This window comes from Camellia sinensis, chromosome 7 (genome assembly GCF_055761805.1).
Source record: "Camellia sinensis isolate YWXY chromosome 7, ASM5576180v1, whole genome shotgun sequence".
Taxonomy (NCBI): domain Eukaryota; kingdom Viridiplantae; phylum Streptophyta; class Magnoliopsida; order Ericales; family Theaceae; genus Camellia; species Camellia sinensis.
The window spans coordinates 142,962,204-142,986,397 of NC_138967.1; the positions used below are offsets into that span (position 1 = coordinate 142,962,204).

A 24,194-nucleotide genomic window follows, 5' to 3' on the forward strand; every position below is an offset into this window, starting at 1 on the left:
CTACCACTTGAGCGGCAAAATGTGTTTCCTAGAAGTTCAGAATACGGGCAAAGATACTAGATGAACTACCTCACCGCTCAAGTGCACAAAAGACTGCTTGAGCGGTTAATCAACTCTGACTTCTTTCTTGGCATCTAAACTCTCAAATCAAGATACGAAATGTCAATACAAACTTCTTTACACAAGCACAACTCGAGTTGGATTCGCATTTAAACTCTCATAACTCACAGATACAATAGAGCGAATAAAAATACAACTGAATGAAATTTTGTCCAACGAGATTGCCAACTACAAAGATCTAACAGATGATAAACAAAATATGGTAGATAAATATGATTATCGCAAAATTATTGATTTGGAAAATACTAGGAGTATATTTGGATCTTAAATTTGTGAAAAGATTAATGAATGAAAAGAAAGTAAAGAAAAAATGGATGAAACAAAAGCTTTTTTTTTTTTTTTTAACAAACCCCTTCCCTCGATTTCTTATTACAATTTTTGATGGGTTTTTTTATTAATAAATTTCATTTAGAGGTGTTCTAACCCAATAAGTTCATCAAGGAAAATTGTAACCAAATTAGTCCCATGTATTTATACTTTTATTCCATGAGGTCATTTTTTCCTGATTTACATTGTTTGTTGGACTATTATACCTTTATGTCTATTGTTGATATGACTTACATAGAAAAATGGTATACACATTTTGTTTTTGTTATTACCTCTATTTTGGTAGTTACCATTATTCATGTTGTTCTTTTTGATCAGTTTCATTCACATTTGTGGCATTGTTTCATTGTGCTAGGGTTTCGAAACTATCTATTTGCTAGAGTTTAGAAACTCTAGTTTACACATGGTGGTGAAATATTATTATGTTCCTCCATTGTTGCGGTGAAGCTTTGTATTCCTTTATTGTCACTTTGTATTCGAAATTCTGTATTCATCCATTGTTATTTTGTGTTCGAAACTCTATGTTTCTCCATTGTTGTAAGTCGAAACTCTGTTTATGTCTAGTCAATTTTGTTACAAACATATTCTTCAAATGTGGGTTTAGATTGGTGGAATAGTGAAATTGCATAAATATAATAATGATAAAGATGATGATGATGATGAAGATGAAGATGTGAGTGATATTTTTTGTTTTTAGAGTGATTGAGTTTTTTTTTTTAGATTTCTAATTATATTGCTGCCATTGTTTCTATTTTGTTGTCAACCAGTGCGAATGTTCACATTTTTTGAAAGTCTGAGAAATAAGTGTTGAAATGTAGATATGGACATAATTATATATTTTGCAAGATGTGAATGTCTACATATTATTGATTATTTGTTACTATACTTGTTGTTTGAGCAATCATTTTTGTTACCATTAAACAATTGAAATAGTAATTTTTTTTTTCTTTCAATTTTGTTTCATGTTGTAGCGTGAATGTTCACATTAGTATGAATTTAGTTTTTCTAAGGTTAGTTGTATGTTAATTTTAAATTGTGAACATTCACATTGTATTTTAATATGAGTTTTTTCATGTTGAAATTTTTTCGAAAATTAGTTGTATTTTGTTATTTTTTGTACTATGTTTGTTGGTTGAACAATCATTTTTATTACCATTGCAATCGAAATAGTCGATTTTCACTTTTTTCAATTTTATTTTATATTTTCACGTTGCAATGTAAATGTTACATTGGTATAAGTTTTTTTTTTTTTTTAAACTAGTTGTATATTAATTGTAAATTGTGAACATTTACATTGTACTTTAATATGTATTTTGTTTTTTCAAAAGTTAGTTGTATGTTTGTTGTTTACTGTGAACATTCACATTGTATTTTGATTTTTATTCAGATTTTTTGTTCCATTATTTTTAAAATTTTCAAATTATAAAAATGTTCAAAGTTCATAATTTGAGATTTTCTCTATAGAATGCAGGAATGATTTTCTCCTTAGAATAAGGGAGAGATTTTCTCCATGGAATAAGGGAAAGATTTTCTTTTTAGAATGAGCGAGAGATTTTCTCCATAAAATGAGAAACTATTGTTATGTATTAGTTTCAAAATAGAAACATGTGCAAAAAATTAGAAATGATGATTTGGTCATATTACATTAAGCAAGACTTAATAGAATACTCAAAAAAAAATGTGTTCGATGGAATAAAACATTTTTAAAAAAAAGATTTATCAAAAAATAACCCTTTTTTTGATTGATTGAAACAATGAACTCTAAAATCTTTTGTGACGTCAATTCAATACAATTAAATTTTTTTTAATCTTTTGGTTGCCTTAGAAAAATAAAAAGAAAATGGATTTTATTTATTTTTTTGTGGGTTTGGTTATCCATAAAAATTGAGGAAGTATAACTAATTATTTTTCTTTATTTTTAGAAATTCAAGACTCAAAAATAGTATTAAAAAAGGATTACCAAAATTTGAGCACCGGGAGTATGTGTACATCATTTGCCTATCCAAAAGTGCAACCGCTTGCCCATTTGAAAAGTAGCTTTATTTTGATGTATATATGTTGATACTGCACGACACTTTGTAGGTACAATTCGTAAATTATTTATTATTCTTGCAGGTGAAATTCCACAAGAATTGGGTAGTCTACATAGTTTAGAGTTCTTAGCTATAAAATCTGCCAACCTCACTGGTCTCGTACCATCTTCTATCTATAACAGCTCTTCATTGAAAGAGCTTTATCTACAGCGCAATAAATTGACGGGAAATATTCCAAGAGCAATTGGCAACTGTACCTTACTCTCAGTATTACATCTTGGTGAAAATAACTTGACAGGTAACGCATCCATCTCTCAAACTTTAGTAGCTGACTTTGGGAAGGAAATTGGCACTAATCCTTATCACTAAACACTACTTGCCTTTTTGTACATTGTATCTGAAATCATAAATTTAAATAAAAATTTTAAAAAATATATATATATAGAAAATATTTAACTTATATTTTATTCATATTATCCTCATCTTTTCATCATTTCAATTTCCAAATCCTTATCTCAATTCATGATTCAAACACAATCCTAATGTCCTTATAAACTTCTCTAATTTCTTCAAATTACAAGAATTAAGTTTAGGGGTGCAACTTGGGTAGGCTCAATTCGAACAACCCGAGCTCAACCCAAATTTGTTTAGGACTATGGCAAAATATTTTAGAATTCGGTATGGGTTGGGGCAAAAATTCAGAAACTTCTATTAAATTTGGACATGTTTGGGCAAAGACATCAAACAACTCGAAATCTGAATATTATATATATATATATATATAATATTAAATATACATATAAATTATTATCCGTTAGATGATATTAAAGTAATTTAAACCGTTAGATATATGTTAGAACAATCTTCTGTGTAAATAAAATAAATGAAATAAATCAAACAAAATAAATAAATAACGTACCGAATTTATTTATTGAACCGAATTAGAAGAAAATTCAAAGACCTAGTCGAGTGTGTGACACTCTGTCCTTAAGACAGATTCGCTCCGCTATGGTGGTTACGGTTGAGTGGCGTCTATCTCCTAGGATACAATGATCTTCACAAACTTGTAGAAGCACTTCAAGCAAATTTGTTCGGCGAACCAAACCTTGTGTTCTTATACTCTCTTTAATTTATCCTAAACCTAATATGAAGAATAATACAAAAGTAGAAAATTCTGGACAGCATTGAGACAAATTTCATACTGTTTTCGGATTCGAAAAAAATGTTGGACAGTGCTGGTATATATAGAGCCGAATAGGTGCTGAATTTTGAACTCAACAGATGCGAATTTGAAATGAACAAGTATAGTTCAAAATTCAAACAGATCTAATCTGTTTGAACAGATTTAACTGTTGGATGGTTAAACCCGGAACTGCAGGGCAGTTTCTGGAAGTTAAAAAAAAACAGAAAAATAGTTTTAATCTGTTGAGTAATTTCGGACAGAAGTTGGAATTCAAATTTGAATTAAATTCCCACAATATTTTTTGAAAAAATTCAAATGAATTTCGTCCAAAAAATTAATACAAGAACCGACCCGACCCACACCCGCGCCCGGCCCGGCCGGACGAACGGCGGCGCGCGCGCATATGGTGGTTTGGGCTAAGGTTCACTTTGTCCATAACTCCTCCCTTCTACAAACTTGGGGTGCCTCTTGGGGCCCAACCCAAGTATTGTAGGCTAGAGCTTATAAACTCAACAAAACTCCCTTAAAGTTTCAATGTGGGACAACCCTTTCCAAAGAAACCCACATTTACTTCCTTAAATTTCCTATTCCACGAACCAAAAAACGACGTCATGTTCCCATTCACTTATAAATGGTTTTAACGAACTGTCTTGACCGTGTGACTTGCCACACAGCAAGGAACACTTTACCTCTTCGGACCCACCCCAAAAGACGTTTGGGGCCCACTCAATTTTGGGCTCAAAGTCGGCCCAAAATATGCCTATATTAACCATTTTTCCAACAATCCCTCACATGAATGGAATTTGACGGAGAGAAAATGCAACAACATGATCTAATTACAGAGAGTACAGAAATTGGAAATATTCTGCAAAGGATACCTTCCCTTGTGAGACACTATCAGATTTACTAGCTAACCAGTGAACATGATGTCTTGAACTGTTCAGCCGTTTGTGTAAACCAAGACAATAGAACTCACACAGTATATCCCCAGACACAGTTTAGTTCTCACTATTGTGTTCATTTTGGCCCTGAACAACCTGGTCTTCATGAGTGTTCTAAAGATTTGTAACCCTTCACAAGTCTTATAGAACCGGCCCAGTTCACACTCACATAGGTGATTCTTATGAAGAGTATCCTTCCATACTCCACTAGGTTTACCTAGATATAAGAATCATTAAAATCTTACTTAACCTAAAACGCTGCAGACATCACTATGTCATCATAGAAATGGGTAGGAGTTAGACTCCCCAGTGATCCTTCTGAGTCATTCACAACTCGGTTGTCCCTTTGAACCTAGATCTTGGGATCTTCAGTCAACTAGGTTGGGTTGCCGTTGTGGTAACTCTTATTTAACAGGCTTTAGTCCCATTCCCCTCGATGTATTCTCAACTAGCTCTCTTGCTAACCCTTTGGTTATTGGATCCGCTATATTGTCTTTAGACTTCACATATTCAATGGAAATAATTTCATTAGAGAGTAGTTGTCTCACGGTGTTATGTCGACGACGAATGTGTCGTGACTTACCGTTATACATATGACTCTGTGCTATACCTATTGCTGATTGACTATCACAATGTATGCATATAGCAGGCACCGATTTTGGCCAAATTGGAATATCTTTAAGGAAGTGGCGAAGCCATTCTGCCTCTTCCCTTGCTTTGTCTAAGGCTATGAATTCTGATTCCATAGTAGACCTAGAAATCCAAGTCTGTTTGGAAGATTTCCATGATACAGCCGCCCCACCAAGAGTAAAGACATACCCACTGGTAGACTTTGAGTCTCTAGTATCCGATATCCAATTTGCATCATAGTATCCTTCAAGTACAGCTGGATATCTAGTATAATGAAGCCCAATGTTACGAGTAAATCGGAGATATCTAAGAACCCTTATAATTGCTTTCCAGTGTTCTACTCCCGGATTACTCATATATCTACTTAATTTACTTGCTGCATAAACTATATTCGGGCGAGTGCAGTTCATCAAGTACATTAAGCTTCCAATAATTTGGGCACACTCTAATTGAGAAATACTTTCCTGTACATTCTTAGAAAGATACAAATTAACAACTATAGGTGTTCTAGCAAGATGATCATCATCTTTGCTGAATTTTGTCAAGTATTTTCTCAATGTAATGAGATTGTGACAAAGCATATCCTTCTGATGTTTTTGGTAATTTTCATACCAAGAATTACATCAGCAATGCCCATGTCCTTCATGTCAAAATGTTTATTCAACATTTTCTTAGTAGTTTTAATCATGTCATTATTACTACCTATGATGACCATATCATCCACATAAAGACATACAATGACATAACCTTTGTCTGTGTTCTTAATGTAAACACATTTATCACACTCATTAATTTTAAATCCATTTGACATCATTGCCTTGTCAAATTTCTCATGCCATTGCTTTGGCGCTTATTTTAGACCATATAAAGATTTAACCAATTTACACACCTTCTTTTCTTTTCCTGGAACAGAAAAACCTTCTGGTTGCTCCATGTAAATTTCTTCATTTAACTCACCATTTAAGAAAGCAGTTTTAACATCCATTTGATGAATTTCTAGATTGTATAGAGATGCAATGGTAATTAGCATTCTAATAGATGTTATTCTAGGAACCGGTGAGTATGTGTCAAAGTAATCAAGACCTTCTTTTTGTCTAAATCCTTTGACCACAAGTTTTGCCTTGTATTTGTCAATTGATCCATCCGCTTTCAATTTTCTTTTGAAAATCCATTTGTACCCAAGAGGTTTACAACCTGGTGGCAACTCCACCAATTCCCAAGTGTGATTTTGCAAGATGGATTCAATTTCACTATTGATAGCTTCTTTCCATAAAGGAGCTTCAGGATTGGGCATATCCTCTTTAAAAGTTAAAGGCTCATTTTCTAACAAAAATGTTAGAAAATCTGGACCAAAAGATTTTGAGGTTCTAGCACATTTACTACGCCTAAGTTCCTCTTCCTCATTTTGATCTAACTCTTGTTCTTGATCATGTTCTTGATCCTGACTAGTAATAGCATTATGAGATCTTTTATTGTTACTAGTCTCTTGTCCAGTTTTATTTGGAAATACATGTTCAAAGAAAGATGCATTCCGAGACACAATAATAGTATTTACATGCATTTCAGTATGTTCTGATTTATGAATCAAAAACTGATATGCACTACTATTCTTAGCATAACCAATGAAAATGCAATCAATGGTCTTAGGACCTATCTTAGTCTTTTTAGGACTAGGAATAGCCACTTTAGCCAAACACCCCTACACTTTTAAGTATTTGTAGGATGGTACTCTTCCATGCCATAATTCATAAGGTGTTTGATTTACTTTTTTCGGGGGACTTTATTAAGTATATAATTAGTAGAAAGTATTGCTTCCCCCCACAACTTCTGAGGTAATCCAGAACTTATTAACATGTCATTCATCATTTCTTTTAAAGTCCTATTTTTCCTTTCAGCAATTCTATTTTGCTGAGGTGAGTAAAGAGCAGTAGTTTGATGAATTATTCCACGTTCTTTACAAAACTCACCAAAAGGTGATTCATATTCACCACCTCTATCACTTCTAATTTTCTTGATTTTCTTACCAAGTTGATTTTTAACTTCATTCTTATATTGAATGAAAGTTTCCAAAGCTTCATCCTTGGTTCGAATTAAATAAACATAACTATATCTAGTATAGTCATCTATAAAAGTGATAAAATACTTTTTCCCACCTCTAGTTTGAATTGATTTAAAATCACAAATGTCACTATGAATTAATTCAAGTGGTTCCGTACTTCTTTCAATTGAATGAAAAGGAGTTTTAGATAATTTTGCCTCAACACAAATTTCACATTTATGATTTGAATCAATGTCAAATTTAGGTAAACATTCCATGTTAATTAATCTACGCAAAGATCCATAATTAACATGTCCTAGTCTACCATGCCATAAATTTGAAGACTCAAGCAAGTAAGAAGAAGATGTAGTATTATTAATAACTGAGGGTACAACGGTCATTACATTTAACTTGAGAAGGCCATCAGACATGTAACCTTTTCCTACATACATCCCATTCTTAGTAAGTACAAATTTATCACTCTCAAATACTAGCCTAAACCCATTCTTACTCAACAAAGATCCGGAAACAAGATTCTTGCGAATGTCCGGTATATGCAGCACATTGTTGAGAGTGAGTTCCTTTCCTGATGTCATCTTGTGTACAATCTTTCCTTGTCCTTCAACTTTGGAAGTTGAGGAGTTGCCCATAAAAAGTTGTTCAGCATTGTCCACTGTAGAATAAGATGTGAACATCTTTTTCTCGGCACAAATATGGCGAGTAGCTCCAGTGTCCACCCACCATTCTTTAGGATTTCTGACAAGATTTGCCTTGGAAACAACTGCAGAAAGATTGATGTCATCTACACCATTGGAAATTTTGTCCACTTCAGTCATATGGGCTTGAGTAGGCTTCTTGCTTGTTCTTCTTTTGTTTTTGCTTTTGCCTTTGCTACGACAATCTTTCGCCCGATGTCCCTCTTTGTCACAGATGTAACATTTGCCATTAAACTTGCACTTTTTATTTTCCCCCTCTTTAGAGCCTTGTGATGAACTTTCTCCAGAAGACTTTCGTTTCTTGGTTTTTGAAACATGTTCCACCACATTTGCCTCAAACTCCATAGGATGCTTACCAACCCGCTTTTCAGAATTGTGGTTGTCCTCCTCAATCCTCAAACGCACAATTAATTCTTCCATAGAAATTTCTTTGCGCTTGTGTTTGAGGTAGTTCTTGAATTCCTTCCAGCCTTTTGGTAACTTTTCAATTAAGGCTGCAACTTGGAAGGATTCACTGAGAGACATGCCTTCTGCGTGAATGTCATGCAAAATGAGTTGGAAATCTTGAGCTTGGCTGATCACAGTTTTTGAATCAACCATTACAAAATCCAGGAATCTGCCTACCACAAATTTCTTTGAGCCAGCATCTTCCGTTTTATATTTTTTCTCCAAAGACTCCCAAAGTTCCTTTGCTATCTTGATAGGACTGTAGACGTTGTATAATGTATTGTCAAGTCCGTTCAAGATGTAGTTCCGGCAAAGGAAATCGGCATGTTTCCAGGCATCAACCGCAACAACCACTTGCCGGTCGGTTTCATCCTCTTTCAGGGTAGGAGCATCTTTACAGAGGAAACGAGCCAGGTTCAAAGTTGTAAGATAGAACAACATTTTCTGTTGCCATCTTTTAAAGTCAGTTCTTGAGAACTTCTCTGGCTTCTCTCCATGATTTATTGGTATTGTCACCACAGGAGAGGGGGTTGGTGCAATTGCAGCCACCACAGTAGTACTTGTTTGGGCATTAGTTTCAGTAGCCATCAATTAGTTTTTATAAAACAAAATTATAATTAGAATTTACACTACACAGAAAATTAAACCAAATTCACAGAATTAAATTCTGTAAAAAATAAAAGAAACACGAATGTAACTTTTATTTTCCAATTAATTTGGAAATAAAATAAAATTTTATTCAACCAAATTAATTCCACACAGGAAATTAAATTATGTAAAATAAAAGAAATAAGAATATAACTTTTATTTTTCAATTAATTTGGAAATAAAATAAAATTTTATTCAACTAAATTAATTCCACATAGAAAATTAATTTCTGTAACATTTCAATAATTAAAAAACTAAAACAGAATTTTAAGTAATGACAACTCAGAAAGTAATTTCTAAAACCCAAAATTAATTTCTGAAAAAATTTCACAAAAATATATTCTGAATTGTTAATGACACCAGTATCGTACTACTAGTTGTCAAAGAAAATAGACAGTATATTACTACTATCTGTCAAATAGCATATATTCACTATTTGTTTTTCCAACCAGAATATTATTTTGTAAATCCACAGAAAATAATTTTCTTAAAAAAAAAACGAGAAAAGGAAACAAACGAAAAATTCTGTAAACAGAATAATTCGAATTTGTCTTAAGATTGTTGGAACAATCTTCTGTGTAAATAAAATAAATGAAATAAATCAAACAAAATAAATAAATAACGTTCCGAATTTATTTATTGAACCGAATTAGAAGAAAATTCAAAGACCAAGTCGAGTTTGTGACACTCTGTCCTTAAGACAGATTCGCCCCGCTACGGTGCTTACGGTTGAGTGGCGTCTATCTCCCAGGATACAATGATCTTCACAAACTTATAGAAGCACTTCAAACAAATTTGTTTGGTGAACCAAACCTTGTGTTCTTATACTCTCTTTAATTTATCCTAAATCCAATATGAAGAATAATACAAAAGTAGAAAATTCAGGATAGCAATGAGACAAATTTCATACTATTTTCGGATTCGAAAAAAAATGTTGGACAGTGCTGGTATATATAGAGCCGAACAGGTGTAGAATTTTGAACTCAACAGATGCGAATTTGAAATGAACAGGTATACTTCAAAATTCAAACAGATCTAATCTGTTTGAACAGATTTAACTGTTGGACAGTTAAACCCGGAACTGTAGGGCAGTTTCTGGAAGTTAAAAAAAATTGAAAAACAGTTTTAATCTGTTGAGTAATTTCAGACAGAAGTTGGACAAAAATTGGAATTCAAATTTGAATTAAATTCCCGCAATATTTTTTGAAAAAATTCAAATGAATTTCGTCCAAAAAATTAATACAAGAAGTGACCCCAGCCGACCGAGCCAGATGGCTGGCGGTGGTGCGCGCGAGTGTGGTGGTTTGGGCTAAGGTTCACTTTGTTCATAACTCCTCCCTTCTACAAACTTGGGGTGCCCCTTGGGGCCCAACCCAAGTATTGTAGGCTAGAGCTTATAAACTCAACAAAACTCTCTTAAAGTTTCAATGTGGGACAACCCTTTCCAAAGAAACCAACATTTACTTCCTTAAATTTCCTATTCCATGAACCCGAAAACAACGTCATGTTCCCATTCACTCATAAATGGTTTTGACGAGCCGTCTTCACCGTGTGACTTGCCACGCGGCAAGGAACACTTCACCTCTTTGGACCCACCCCAAAAGACGTTCGGGGCCCACTCAATTTTGGGCTCAAAGTCGGCCCAAAATATGCCTATATTAACCATTTTTCCAACAATATATACACACAAATAACACAACAAATATATATATATATATATATTTTCACACTCATAAATTGTAAAGACCACTATAACAACATCTTTCTTACAGTACATAAATTATTTGTTTGGATTTTATTAATGATTTTACAAATAAAAAAATGTAATTACAGTCTAATTTTAACAAATTAATAACTTAGTTGCACTAAAAAAAAAAAACTAAAATTTATGTGCAATTCGAACAATTCGGATTTAATTTAGGTTGAACTTGGGAAGACAATTTCGGATTACAATCTGAATTTAGACAGCTCTCAACACAACTTGAATTTGGATTTAAATAACCTTCCAACTTGCCTGAACAAGTTGAGTTTTTATAGCAATACATATTATGATTTCCAAGATACATCCATGCCTTGCAAACTTATATGCATTGATTAACAAATCATTTGGGCAACGCTTATAATTATCTAACCAAGTCCAACAAGGAAACCTGTTCTTCATCCAGGGAAATTCTATGTAGGGTGTGTACCATATGTACATTTTGTTATGATTTTTGAATCAATAGTTATAATCTACTGTGTTATTAGTTATAACATATTAAAAATCCTAAGTGATTCATGATTAGATCAAGATTAAAATATTCCAATTCCCAATTACCCAAAACACTCAATCTAAATCATCAAGCACGAACGAAAGTGATTTAGAATGTTGTTTTCGGAATAAACAATAAATCGACACAAACGATTTTTACGTGGAAAAAACCACAATTGAAGAACCTTCAATTGTAATAAAAAACCACGGGCGAAACGCCACTAATCAATCCACTATTGAAGAAAGAAAGATTACAAAGATAACAAACAAATTACCCAACTCAGTCAATTTGTCTTCAAATCTTCTGTAACTCTTTCACCACGCCTTCGTCTCGGAACTGATCAATCCTGAAGTTGAATCCACAACTTCACTTGTCGAATTATCGACTACGTACATAATCAAACGCCTTTTGAAACTCTACGTTTGAATCTTCGGAATCCACCGAAGAATAACACTCTTGTATGTATACGAACAATCTCCTTGATATGTGCTTCTCAATTCATGAGTTGAATACTCATTCAATTTTATCAAGGAAAACTCACAAAAACCTTAGAAGAAAACCTCAAACAAAACGCTAGGACTCTTGAATAAGATCTAGGAAAAGTAAACCCTAACATCAGCCTAAACAGATATATATAGGAGAACAAAGTCCACGATCTCCGCTCGAGCGCCAAACAGCCCGCTCGAGCGGCTTCAGCAAAACATGCGTGTGGCAAAACAGAGTTCCGCTCGAACGCGAGAACATACGCTCGAGCGCGAAATCACACATCTCAGTATTTTTTACAGACCTGACAAACTACTGAGACATCCCATATTACGCTCGAGCGCCAACGGTTCCGCTCGAGCGGGAAAGACAAAAAACTAGGAAAAATTACAACTTTATCAAAACAAAGTTTGTACGCAGATTTGACAATAAAGGGACCTAACACATATTATGATATTAGTTATGACAAAATTTTAATTATGATCCAAAAGTTGTTTAGTTATACCTCATACGACAAAAAATATTTTCTCACTCGTAAATTGTAAAGACCACTAGAGTAGCATCTTTCTTACATTACATAAATTATTTATTTTCATTGTATTAATGATTTTATAAAAGAAATGTAATTATAGTCTAATTTTAACAAATTAAATAACTTAGTTGCACTAAAAAAAAAAAACTAAAATTTATGTGCAATTCGAACAATTCGGATTTAATTTGGAATGAACTTGGGAAGACAATTTCAGTTTACAATCCAAACTTAGACAGCTCTCAACACAACTTGAATTTGGACTTAAATAACCACCCAACCTATCCGAACAAATTGGGTTTTTATAGCAATACATCTTATGATTTCCAAGATACATCTATGCCTTGCAAACTTGTATGCATTGATTAACAACTCATTTGGGCAACGGTTATAATTATCTAACCAAGTCCAACAAGGAAACTTGTTTTTTATCCTAGAAATTCTATGTCGAGTGTGTATCATATGTACATTTTGTTATAATTGTTGAATCAATAGTTATGACCTACTGTGTTATTAGTTATGACATAATGTGATATGGGTTATGACAAAATTTTAGTTAAGATCCAAAAGTTATTTGATTATACCTCATGTGATATTTAGTTATAACTCAAATTTTGTTTTTTTGTTTTTTATGACTCACATAATATTGAATTATGTCATTTGTAATAATCAAACTCATAAATGACATAATTTACATATGTGTACTGTGAAAAATTATTAGGTATTCCCGGTGTACTACTTGTTCATACTCCTTCACCAATCATCATTTACCATATCCCTTCATATTCCTCAATCATCCAACACGAAATCATAATACCCCACTTTTTCATCAATTATAATATATATCATGAAGAACCACGTAACTATACGTCAGGAATAACCAATAATCAGCGATGTAGCATACCATAGTATTTCCCATCCATCCATAGCATAAGTCCACCATTCATACTACAAGTCTCATCTCTCATACCATCTCCAAACCAACATAAGAGAGAAAGAAATAATTTAAAATATGATAGAGGAAAATAAAATAAATAATGCCATCCCATCATCCCATGAAAGTAAGTTTAAAAATTAGATTTGTATATTATTTTTATTTAAACAGAGAAACGTGTTAGCATTATAATTATGAATAAATCAAACTAAGTTTTGTGTCCCAATCAATTGATAATGGCCATATGAATTTTTTTTTTTTCATTATGCTCTATCAAGAGTTATATTTTATTTTTATTTTTTTTATCAATAAAAAAAATTCATTACAAACATAAAATAAAATATACAAGATGATAAAGTGCATTAAGAGAGGTTCAAAGAGTGAACAAACTCCTCTGCTGTTGCAACTCGCACCCACACAAACTCCTCTATAAAGAGTTATATACTCAAATGATTTAAACTAATTAATATAATTTTTTACTATTCTTATTCCATGTCATTTTAAGTCTTTTTTCCTCCTTAATATTTTCATTTTGGTGATAAACTCTTTTCTCTTTCTACGGCGGACTAAATCCTAATTCCCCTAATTTATATTATGTATTAAGTAAAAATCACTTTTGTCTGAAAGACTGAGCTTCAAGCATTAATACAAATTTCTTAATTTTTTTTAACTACTCTTAGCTGTAACTCGAATGAAAATAGTTAAAATTTAGTTGACCCTAAATTATTTTTTCTATATATTTTAAACAAAGTTTATGTTATTATTCAATTTTTAAAATTATTTTTAAAATATTTATTTATTTTCGTGCATAACATGGGCATTACACTTGTTCCGATTGAAATAAAGATTCAACTCTATTTGGTATGATTTTCCAAATTGTTTTCACAAAACCTAAAACTAATTGAGTGAAAAAATCATAATAAATAAAAACACTCATTAGCTCATATAGTTTTACATTTTTTTAAGGAAAAAATATTTTTTAGATATTCAAAAATATTTTTTTACAATTTATTTTTGTCAAACTAATTCCTATTTTTTCAACCAAAAAAAAAAAATGAATTGTACAATTGAAACCGAACAGGTTACATTTTGAGTAGAGCTTTTCTTTTTTCTTTTTTTTTTTTTCTGTTCTTTTTCTTTTCTTTTTTCTTTTTTTGGAATATATTACAATAGTGTAATTTTTTTTGGATAAATTACACTGACCTCATTTAAGATTTAAAAAACATAAAATAAATTCCATAAGTTTGATATAATTAACTGGGGTCCCTTTAAGATTATCAACCACTTAACCCCTTTTTCATTAGTAATTATTTAGACATATGAATGAAAAATGAAATTATCATCTCTTTTACATAGAAATATATATTTTACCTTGGTTATTCTTGTATCTTTACACCATCTGCATTCGTTTTGATCTCCTTAGCTTTATCAGAAAAAAATCAGTATAATTATGCCAAAACTATGAATTTGCTATATTTTCTTTAAACATAAGGAGATTTTAGCGTAATTTATCCTTATTTTTCATCTTGCACCCTTTATAACTTCTTGTCATATTTGTATGTTACAAAATTGAACATTGAATTACATGTTTCTCCCATAATATTTAGGCATCTTGAATTGACAATTAGGAATCAAAAGGTTTCTCTTCTTCATATGGTCCTCTAAATTGGCCATATAGTACATGGAAAATACTAATAGGTACTTCTACAAGGTAAATGACGAGTTATGTGAATGCAACCATTAGCAATAGGTGTAACTCCACCCACTACAAGAAAAAAACACATTTGGCGACTAAATTTTTAGTCACCAAAAGTCAATTTTTAGTTGCCAAAAGTCGATTTTTTAGTTTCCCTAACTGGATTTTTTAGTCGCCGGTTCAGTCGCCGGTTCAGTCGCCGAAAGACGGTCGGGAAAGGTATTGGCGACTAAAAAACTTTTAGTCGCCAAAAGCAAGTCTTTAGCGACCAAAACTTTGATCGCCAATAGTCAATTATATTTTTTAAATTATACATTTACCGACCAATATTTTAGTCGCCAATAGTCAATTATATTTTCTTAAATTATACATTTACCGACTAATATTTTGGTCGCCAATACTCAAGGAATCGACGACCAAACCTTTTAGTCGCCGAAAGCTAATTCGTGAAAAAAAAAAATTACACGCTACTCTTGTGGAGATTTGAGCCAACAACCTTCCACACTATAAACCTTATACAACACACTCTTTCCACTACACCTCCATAACACCATATGATTATATATGCAACATATATTATTTATATAGTATATAGACTCGTATTAATATAAAAGTACATATATAAACATAATTATTTTTTATTGAACATAATTTATGTAAAAATAAATTATTTAGTAGAAAAAAAGAGACCACTTTTGGCGACTAAACATAATTTTAGTCGCCAATTCTATACTTTTGGCTACTAATTATTTTTTAGTCGTTTAAAAAAAAATTCCCATGCTAAAATTATCACTTTTGGCTACTAAACATGTTTTTAGTCGCTGAATGCCTCACTTTTGGCTACTAAATTTTTTTTAGTTGCCAAAGGGCCTTACTTTTGGCAACTAAAATTTTTTTAGTCGGTAAAAGCCTCACTTTTGGCGACCAAACATCTTTTTAGTCGCCAAATGCCTCACTTTTGGCTACTAAAATTTTTTTAGTCGCCAAAAGGCCTTACTTTTGGCTATGTAAATTTTTTTAGTCGGTAAAAGCCATATATCGGTGACCAAACAGATATTTAGTCGCCAAAACCTATACTTTTGGCTACTAAATTTTTTTAGTCGCCAAAAATCTTTACTTTTGGCTACTAATGCTTTTTTAGTCGCCAAAACCTATACTTTCAGCGACCAAAGGTGATTTTTTAGTCGCCAAAAATGCTTTTTCTTGTAGTGACCAAGAGAAAGAAAAAAGATGATGTCAATTGTACAAGTTAGAATATTTTGTCTTGATGTTGGTTACCAAAGTGAATGCCTTAATTAATATTTTTTCTTATCAAAGATTTTGTTTTTTGTTTTTTGGGGGTTAAAAAATTGATTTCCATTGATTTTTTTTTCTTCAAGTTTCTGTGTTTACACATTTTGGCAGGTCTGATACCAGAAGAGATTGGTGAGCTTCCAAATGTGAGAGAGCTAAGACTTTGTGTTAACAACTTAATGGGTGCCATTCCAACATCAATTTTTAATATCTCATCACTTCAGGGTATGTCGCTTACTGAAAATAACTTGTCAAGCAATCTTCCATCAAGTATAGGGCTTTGGCTACCCAATCTTAGTTTCCTCTATCTTCCAACAAATAAACTCACCGGAATTATTCCTGAGTCAATTTCAAATGCTTCTAAACTCACTGCTTTAGACCTCGGTAACAATGCATTTACGGGTTCAATTCCGAAATCGCTTGGCAATTTACGACTACTAGAAGTACTCCACTTGAATGGAAACAATTTGATGAGTGGGTCATCTTCTTCCTCTTCAGAATTGAGCTTCCTCACTTCCTTGGTAAATTGCAAAGATTTAAAAAAATTGTTGATAAATCGTAATCCTCTGGACGGCATTCTTCCGACAACTATTGGGAATCTCTCTGCTTCCCTTGAGGAATTTAAGGTAGATTCTTGTGGAATCAAAGGCAACATTCCTAGTGAAATTGGTAATATAAGCAATTTGGCATTCTTGTATATGCAACAAAACGATTTGACTGGATTCATTCCCTCTACAATTAAAGCGTTGGGAAAGCTTCAAATATTGGATCTTTCCAACAATAGACTGCAAGGGTCCATTCCAGATGATATATGCCAACTCAAGAACATGGGTGATCTACAATTGAACCAAAATGAACTTTTTGGATTGATTCCTGAATGTTTAGGGAATATTACATCTCTAAGATATCTCTACCTCAATTCCAACAAACTAACTTTCGTCATACCTACAAGGTTGGGCAATCTTAAAGATATCTTGGAAATTAACCTGTCCTCGAATTCTTTAAATGGCAATCTGCCACCACAAATTGGGAGTTTCAAAGTTGCAACACTAATAGATTTTTCAATGAACCAGTTCACAGGAAAAATCCCAAGTACACTTATAGGTTTGCAAAACTTGGTTACTCTTTCATTGGCGCACAACAATTTACAAGGTTCTATACCTGACTCATTTGGCAGCATGGTGAGCTTAGAATTCTTAGATCTATCCTATAATGACCTCTCTGATGTGATCCCCAAGTCCTTAGAGATACTGCCTCATCTTTCATATCTCAACATTTCTTTTAATAAGTTAAGAGGACAAATTCCAAATGGGGGACCTTTTGCAAACTTCACCATTCAATCTTTCATGTCGAATGAAGCATTATGCGGTGCACCAAAGTTTCAAGTCCTGCCATGCCATACTAGTTCCTTTCATCATCTGAGGGAAAAAAGAATGGCTTTAGCTTTATATATTTTGTTACCTATTGCATCCATACTACTTGCTACAACCTTTGTGTTCTTGTTCATAAAATGTCGAAGAAGAAATAATACTCCATCCAATGTTGATCTCTTACCAACAATAACACCTCCAAGAATCACATACCAACAGCTTTTCCGAGCAACTAACGGGTTTAGTGAGAGCAACCTGCTTGGTATGGGAAGTTTTGGTTCTGTCTACAAAGCTATCCTTGAAGATACCACAGTTTTGGCTGTAAAGGTATTCAACTTGCAAGTAAAAGGTGCATTCAAGAGTTTTGACATAGAATGCAAGATAATGCGACACCTTCGTCATCGCAATCTTACTAAGGTCATTAGCAGTTGCTCAAACCTTGATTTCAAAGCTCTAGTACTTGAGTATATGCCTAATGGAAGTCTTGAAAAGTGGTTGTATTCTTACAACTATTCCTTAGATATGTTGCAGAGATTAGACATAATGATAGATGTTGCATGTGCTTTGAAGTATCTTCATTATGATTATTCAATGCCTTTGGTTCACTGTGATTTGAAACCCAGCAACATCCTGCTAGATGATGATATGGTTGCACATGTGAGTGACTTTGGCATTGCGAAGTTATTAGATTTGGAGGAGAGAGTCACACATACAAAGACAATAGCAACATTTGGGTATATTGCACCAGGTGACTTCTAAATTTTAATTTATATTTTCACATTTTTGTGTTTTTTATATAATGTTTCCAATTTATATAGACATACACTTTTCATATTATAGCACAAAATTTTAAATATAATTTTCATAGAATTTTTTATGCTTTTGTTGACAACGAGCTAATTATCTAAATGGTAAATTACACATATCTCCATTGAATAATGATAAAAATACAATAAATTTCATAACTTCAACATAATTACATCAACCTCCCTTTCAATAATAGAAAAATTAACAATGTTAACTTTAATAAGTAAATTACTTTTTTTCCTTTTTTTTTTTCATTTGTCAAATTTAACAATAATACCAAATAACAAAATTACTCTTTTTTATCACACAACCACCACTACATACCCTTCTTTCCCAAAACAACTCACCCATCCAACACTTGCCACCATTGCATAGCCCTCCAATATTGCGACCCTGTAACGCCCTCAAAATAATAACATTAAACCCATCAGATAAGACACGCATCTACATATAAACTAACCTCATTCCTTTCATTCATTAGAATTCCAAGACATAAGTATTACATGTTAACCTCATAACAAAATGCCCTACGGGCTTACAGCTTTCCAAGTTAACACTTGGTTACAACAAAGAGTTCTAACTCGTTACACATTAAGCCCTTGGCTTGAAATTACATATAATACATCAAAAGTAAAACGACAAAACTATGCCCGCCACTAGCCTCCCAGCTATGTCCTTGGAGGTGGCATGCTTCCTGTACCTGAAAATGATATTCCCATATAGGGTGAGCCACAGCCCAGTAGAAATACACTAAACCAACCATGGACAATGACTAAAACATTAGCAATTGATAGTTGGTCAACACTGATACAATCACATAAATTACATACTTATGTCAACGACTTACAAGTCCCAATTACTTTTCATTTTCCCTTTTTCAACAGATAAGCATGCTAGCTCTATCATCATTTCCACAGATATGTATAAAAACTATATCTCACATTCAGATAAGCATAAAAGCTATATCCACAATCTCAACAGATATGTATATCAACAATATCCACAGATAAGCATACAAGCTGTATCCACACTCTACAACAGATATGTATATCAACAATATCCACAGATAAGCATACAAGCTGTATCCACACTTCACAAAGATAAGCATATGAGCTCTATCTTCACTTCTCTAGACAAGCATATGAGCTCTGTCTACGGAGTTCATCCCCTATCTCCTCCCAATACCTATCCGGTTTAGAGGTACATCCCCTATCTTCCCCTAAACCGCGGAGTACATCCCCTATCTCCTCCTCTACACATAACGTATATAAACACATTGGTTCTATATACAATCACACAATACATACAATTAATGTATTCTATCAACTGTCAAGTTCCATGACACATTCCATTGATTAGTTTCAGTTTACTTAATCATCATGCATTGTCTACAACAATCCCGACTATCCTCCACCGATAGCCCAAAGCAGTTATTTCTAAAACAAAAAATAAATGCACAAATGGATATTCAATCAACATTTCTTTTCCTCATTTCTCACCAATTAATTATCCCAATTAATTAAACAATGTAATTAGGCCATTTTCCACAATTACCATTTCAACCCTTAGGTCCCATTTTCATCAATGATTCAACAATCATTCCATTTTTCTATGCCAAACATGCATCTAGTTTTATTATGAATAAAACCCCAACTTTTGTAAAATTACACAAAAGTCCCAATCTTTCACAAAATTACCAAACCAAGCCCAACATCTCAAAATACCAAAATTTAAAGACAAAACCCATAGAGAGGAGTAGGTTATCCCTACCTCAAATTCGGAGCTCCAAGGGAGAAGAAGACAAAACTCAACGTGCTCCAAAACCCGAGATTTTCAGATTAAAATGAAGCCCTCGACGATCAACAACTTTTTTGTAAAGGCCAAAGGTGAGTAAATCACTCCTACTAGATCAAAACCTAGAGAGAAGGTAGAGTCTAGAGTGAGAGGCTCAACAATGGTGATTTAGGAAAAGTAAGAGAGAGAAGAGAAAGTGAAAAAGTGATTTGAAAAGTCAAAATTTCGGGACTTTAACCCAGGTCTCCGCTCGAGCGTAAAACACCCCGCTCGAGCGTCCACTCACAGACTTCCGCTCGAGCGGCCAACCTCCCGCTCGAGCGCAGAATGCACTCGCTCAGCACTTTTGCAGAACCAGACCTCCGCTCGAGCTCCCAACCCTACGCTCGAGCTCACAACACTGCACAACAAGATACTGGATGGATGTAATCTACGCTCGAGCGCCAACACCTCCGCTCGAGCGTACAGGCCAAAAATCTGGGCAACTAGTTTTGGTTTCTAAACTCAACCAACCTGTAACAAACCCGCTCAACACATCTTATAACTCAAATACAAAGTAAGAAAGGATGTAAACAAAATAATAAACAGCTACCAACATCCACGGACACATGTCCGGATCACTATACAACAAGGGTAAAACCCGGGATCGCTATAGACCCTCTAGCACGCCATGAATCCAACCACCGACACATACCAACTTGCCACCACCAAAATTCTATAATTTTCTTGACAACTTGATATTTATTTTGATTGTATGCAGAGTTTGGATTGCAAGGATTAGTATCCACAAGCTGTGATGTTTATAGTTATGGAATCTTGCTTATGGAGACATTCACAAGAGTGAAGCCCACTGATGAAATGTTTTTTGAAGACATGACGATGAAACGTTGGATGAGGGAGTCACTACCAAATGCAATCTCTCATGTTATAGATGCTGACTTGCTTAAGCCAAAGGAAAAACACCTCACTGCAGTTGCACTGCAGTGTGTATCATCCATCATGGAATTGGCTTTGAGTTGCTCTGCAGAATCATTCGAGGAGAGAATAAACATGAAAGATGTTCTCTCAACACTCAAAAAAGTTAAACTTTGGTATCTAGCCAATTGCAACATTCAAAAAAGTTAGCCAAATGCATCTGTAGCTGGTAGTGATTACGTAGTACTTGGATTGCTTATTGTGTATGCTTTGTATTTTTTTGCAACCTTTATATATGGTTGTAGTATGTGTAAGTAGTTAGCTTGAAGAACTAAAGAAAAAAAATATATAGTTAAATATGGTAAATGTATTCAAACATGTCTCTTTGAGACTTTCTTTCCACCCCACTGTCACTAATTTTAAATAAACTTTTAGAAATCCAATGACTTTCAATTGCCAAATGTGCAATAATTTTGTTGGCACAACCATATCAACAATCTTAACATACATAGATTTTTGAAAGAGAAGCATCAATAAAACATTGTTTCAATAATTGCTTTAACAATACCACTTATATTCTTATTAAAAAATTTAATGAGAATAAATTTATGAAAACAAAAAAAAAAAAATTAGATTACAACAGTGTTGTCATGTGATCCTATGGAGCAACAAATGACCACCATATTGTATTGTGCTTATTTAGAAAGCTAGAGAGGTTGGATTGGTTCCTTTTCTAACGCTAGCCCAATTTCTAAATGACAAAGCAAGGCAGGCCCTAGGAAAGTATAGACTGGTTCCTAGCTCCATCTTGGCTAGCATTGTACTCTCGACAAGTTGGCATCTTTGAAGCAATTACTCATTGTTATGTTGCCCCAACCAAAGGAAGGGCATTTGGTAAGGAGCATTGTATTGAAGAAGAAAAATTCGTGGTTGGAAAACTATTTCAAAGAGGCAAGTGGGCTGGAGTGCTTTCACCAAATAATGCATGTGGATTGAGCAAACCGCTACTAACCTTTCCCTCTCTTCTATGAACTGTTGACATAAAACCCGCTTCTCCTTTCCCTCTCACAAACCTTTCAGAGTGGACGTGTTTCCTTATTGGCAAAAATTTTCTTCCTCTAGTGTTGTCTCCTCACTAAACACACTTTGAAATATAAAACATGAAACTGAAAGATATAAATTTGAACTATTTTAGAATAAACAATATTTATTGCAGATAAAAAAAAGAATTTATTTGTGTGATAGCATATAGCGATCCCGGGTTTACCCTTGTTGTACAGTGATCCGGACATGTGTCCACGGATGTTGGTAGTTGGTTATTATCGTGTTTACATTCCTTTTTCTTCATATTTGAGTTATAGGATGTGTTAGGCAGGTTTGTTACAGGTTGGTTGTGTTCGGGAGCCTAGTGTTGCTGCCCAGAATTTTGGACCTTCGCTCGAGCGAGGAGTTGGTCGCTCGAGCGAGAGTGGGGTTCGTGTCTGGTGGGTCGAGCCAGAGTGGCTCGCTCGAGCGAGCGGTTGCACCTGGTTCTGGACCTGAGAGTTGCCTTTCTTGGCTCAAGCGAGCTTCCTTCGCTCGAGCGGTCTGGGTTTTTCTTCGCTCGATCGAGAACTTCTTGGCTCGAGCGAGAGTTTCTGTGTCTGGTCGCTCGAGCGACGAAGGCTTCGCTCGAGCGAGCGTGTTTTATATCAGCGGACAGCAGCGTCTTAAACATCACTTTTTCACTTCCTTTCTTTGATCAAACCCTAAATCCGAGCCTCTCTCTCTCTAAACTTACATTCTCTCTAAGATTTGATCTCCCTAGGGTGTGAATCTAGCCTAGGGCCTTTGTTAAAAAGATAGAGGGTGTTGAGAGCTTCGATTTAATCTGAAAAAGTTTGGATTTGGAGCACGTTGATCTTCGAGTCTTCATCTCCTTTTTGGCTAAGACTTCGAGGTAGGGATATCCTACTCCTCTCTATGGGTTTTGTCTTTAAATTTTGGTATTTTGAGATGTTGGGCTTGGTTTGGTAATTTTGTGAAAGTTTGGGGCTTTTGTGTAATTTTACAAAAGTTGGGGTTTTATTCATAATAAACCTAGATGCATGTTTGGCATAGAAAAATGGAATGATTGTTGAATCATTGATGAAAATGGGACCTAAGGGTTGAAATGTTAATTATGGGAATTGACCTAATTACATTGTTTAATTAATTGGGATAATTAATTGAGAAGAATGAAGAAATGAAATGTTGATTGAGTATCCATTGTGCATTTATTTTCTGTTTAGAAATAACTGCTTTGGGCTATCGGTGGAGGATAGTCGTGATTGTTGTAGACAATGCATGATGATTAGGCAAATTGAAACTAATCAATGAAGTGTGTCATGGAACTTGACGGTTAATAGAATACATTAATTGTATGTATTGGGTGATTGTATATAGAACCAATGTGTTTGTATACGTTATGTGTAGAGGAGGAGATAGGGGATGTACTCCGCGGTTTGGGGGAAGATAGGGGATGTACCTCTAAACCGGTTAGTGTTGGGAGAAGATAGGGGATGAACTCCGTAGATACAGCTCATATGCTTGTCTAGAAGTGAAGATAGAGCTTATATGCTTATCTTTGTGATGTGTGGATATAGCTTATATGCTTATCTGTGGATATTGTTGTTACACTTATCTGTTGAGAATGTGGTTAGTGCTTATAGGCCTATCCGTTGAAAAAGGGAAAATGAAAGGAAACTTGGACTCATAAGTCGTATGACATAAATATGTGATTTATGTGATTGTATCAGTGTTGGCCATCTATCAATTGCTAATATTTTAGTCATTGTTCATGGTTGGTTTAGTGTATTTCTACTGGGCTGTGGCTCACCCTATATGGGAATATCATTTTCAGGTGCAGGTAGCATGCCACCTCCAAGGACATAGCTGGGAGGCTAGAGGCGGGCATACTTTTGTTGCTTAACTTTTGATGTATTACATGTAACTTCAAGCCAAGGGCTTAATGTGTAAACGAGTTAGTACTCTTTTGTTGTAACCAAGTGTTAACTTGG

At 34.0% G+C, this 24,194-nt stretch overlaps 1 protein-coding gene across 1 annotated transcript in view; it reads left to right on the top strand.

Moving 5' to 3' along the window:
• The window catches only part of LOC114319699 (uncharacterized), a 37,206-nt gene extending 15,604 nt beyond the window's left edge, over positions 1–21,602 (top strand). Inside the window, exons 2-4 of the mRNA XM_028266754.2 lie at positions 2,563–2,778; positions 16,382–18,388; positions 21,002–21,602. Coding sequence (XP_028122555.2) covers positions 2,563–2,778; positions 16,382–18,388; positions 21,002–21,366 — 2,588 coding nt within the window. The 3' untranslated portion in view covers positions 21,367–21,602. The remainder of the gene's footprint in view (positions 1–2,562; positions 2,779–16,381; positions 18,389–21,001) is intronic.
• Positions 21,603–24,194: the final 2,592 nt, after the last annotated feature.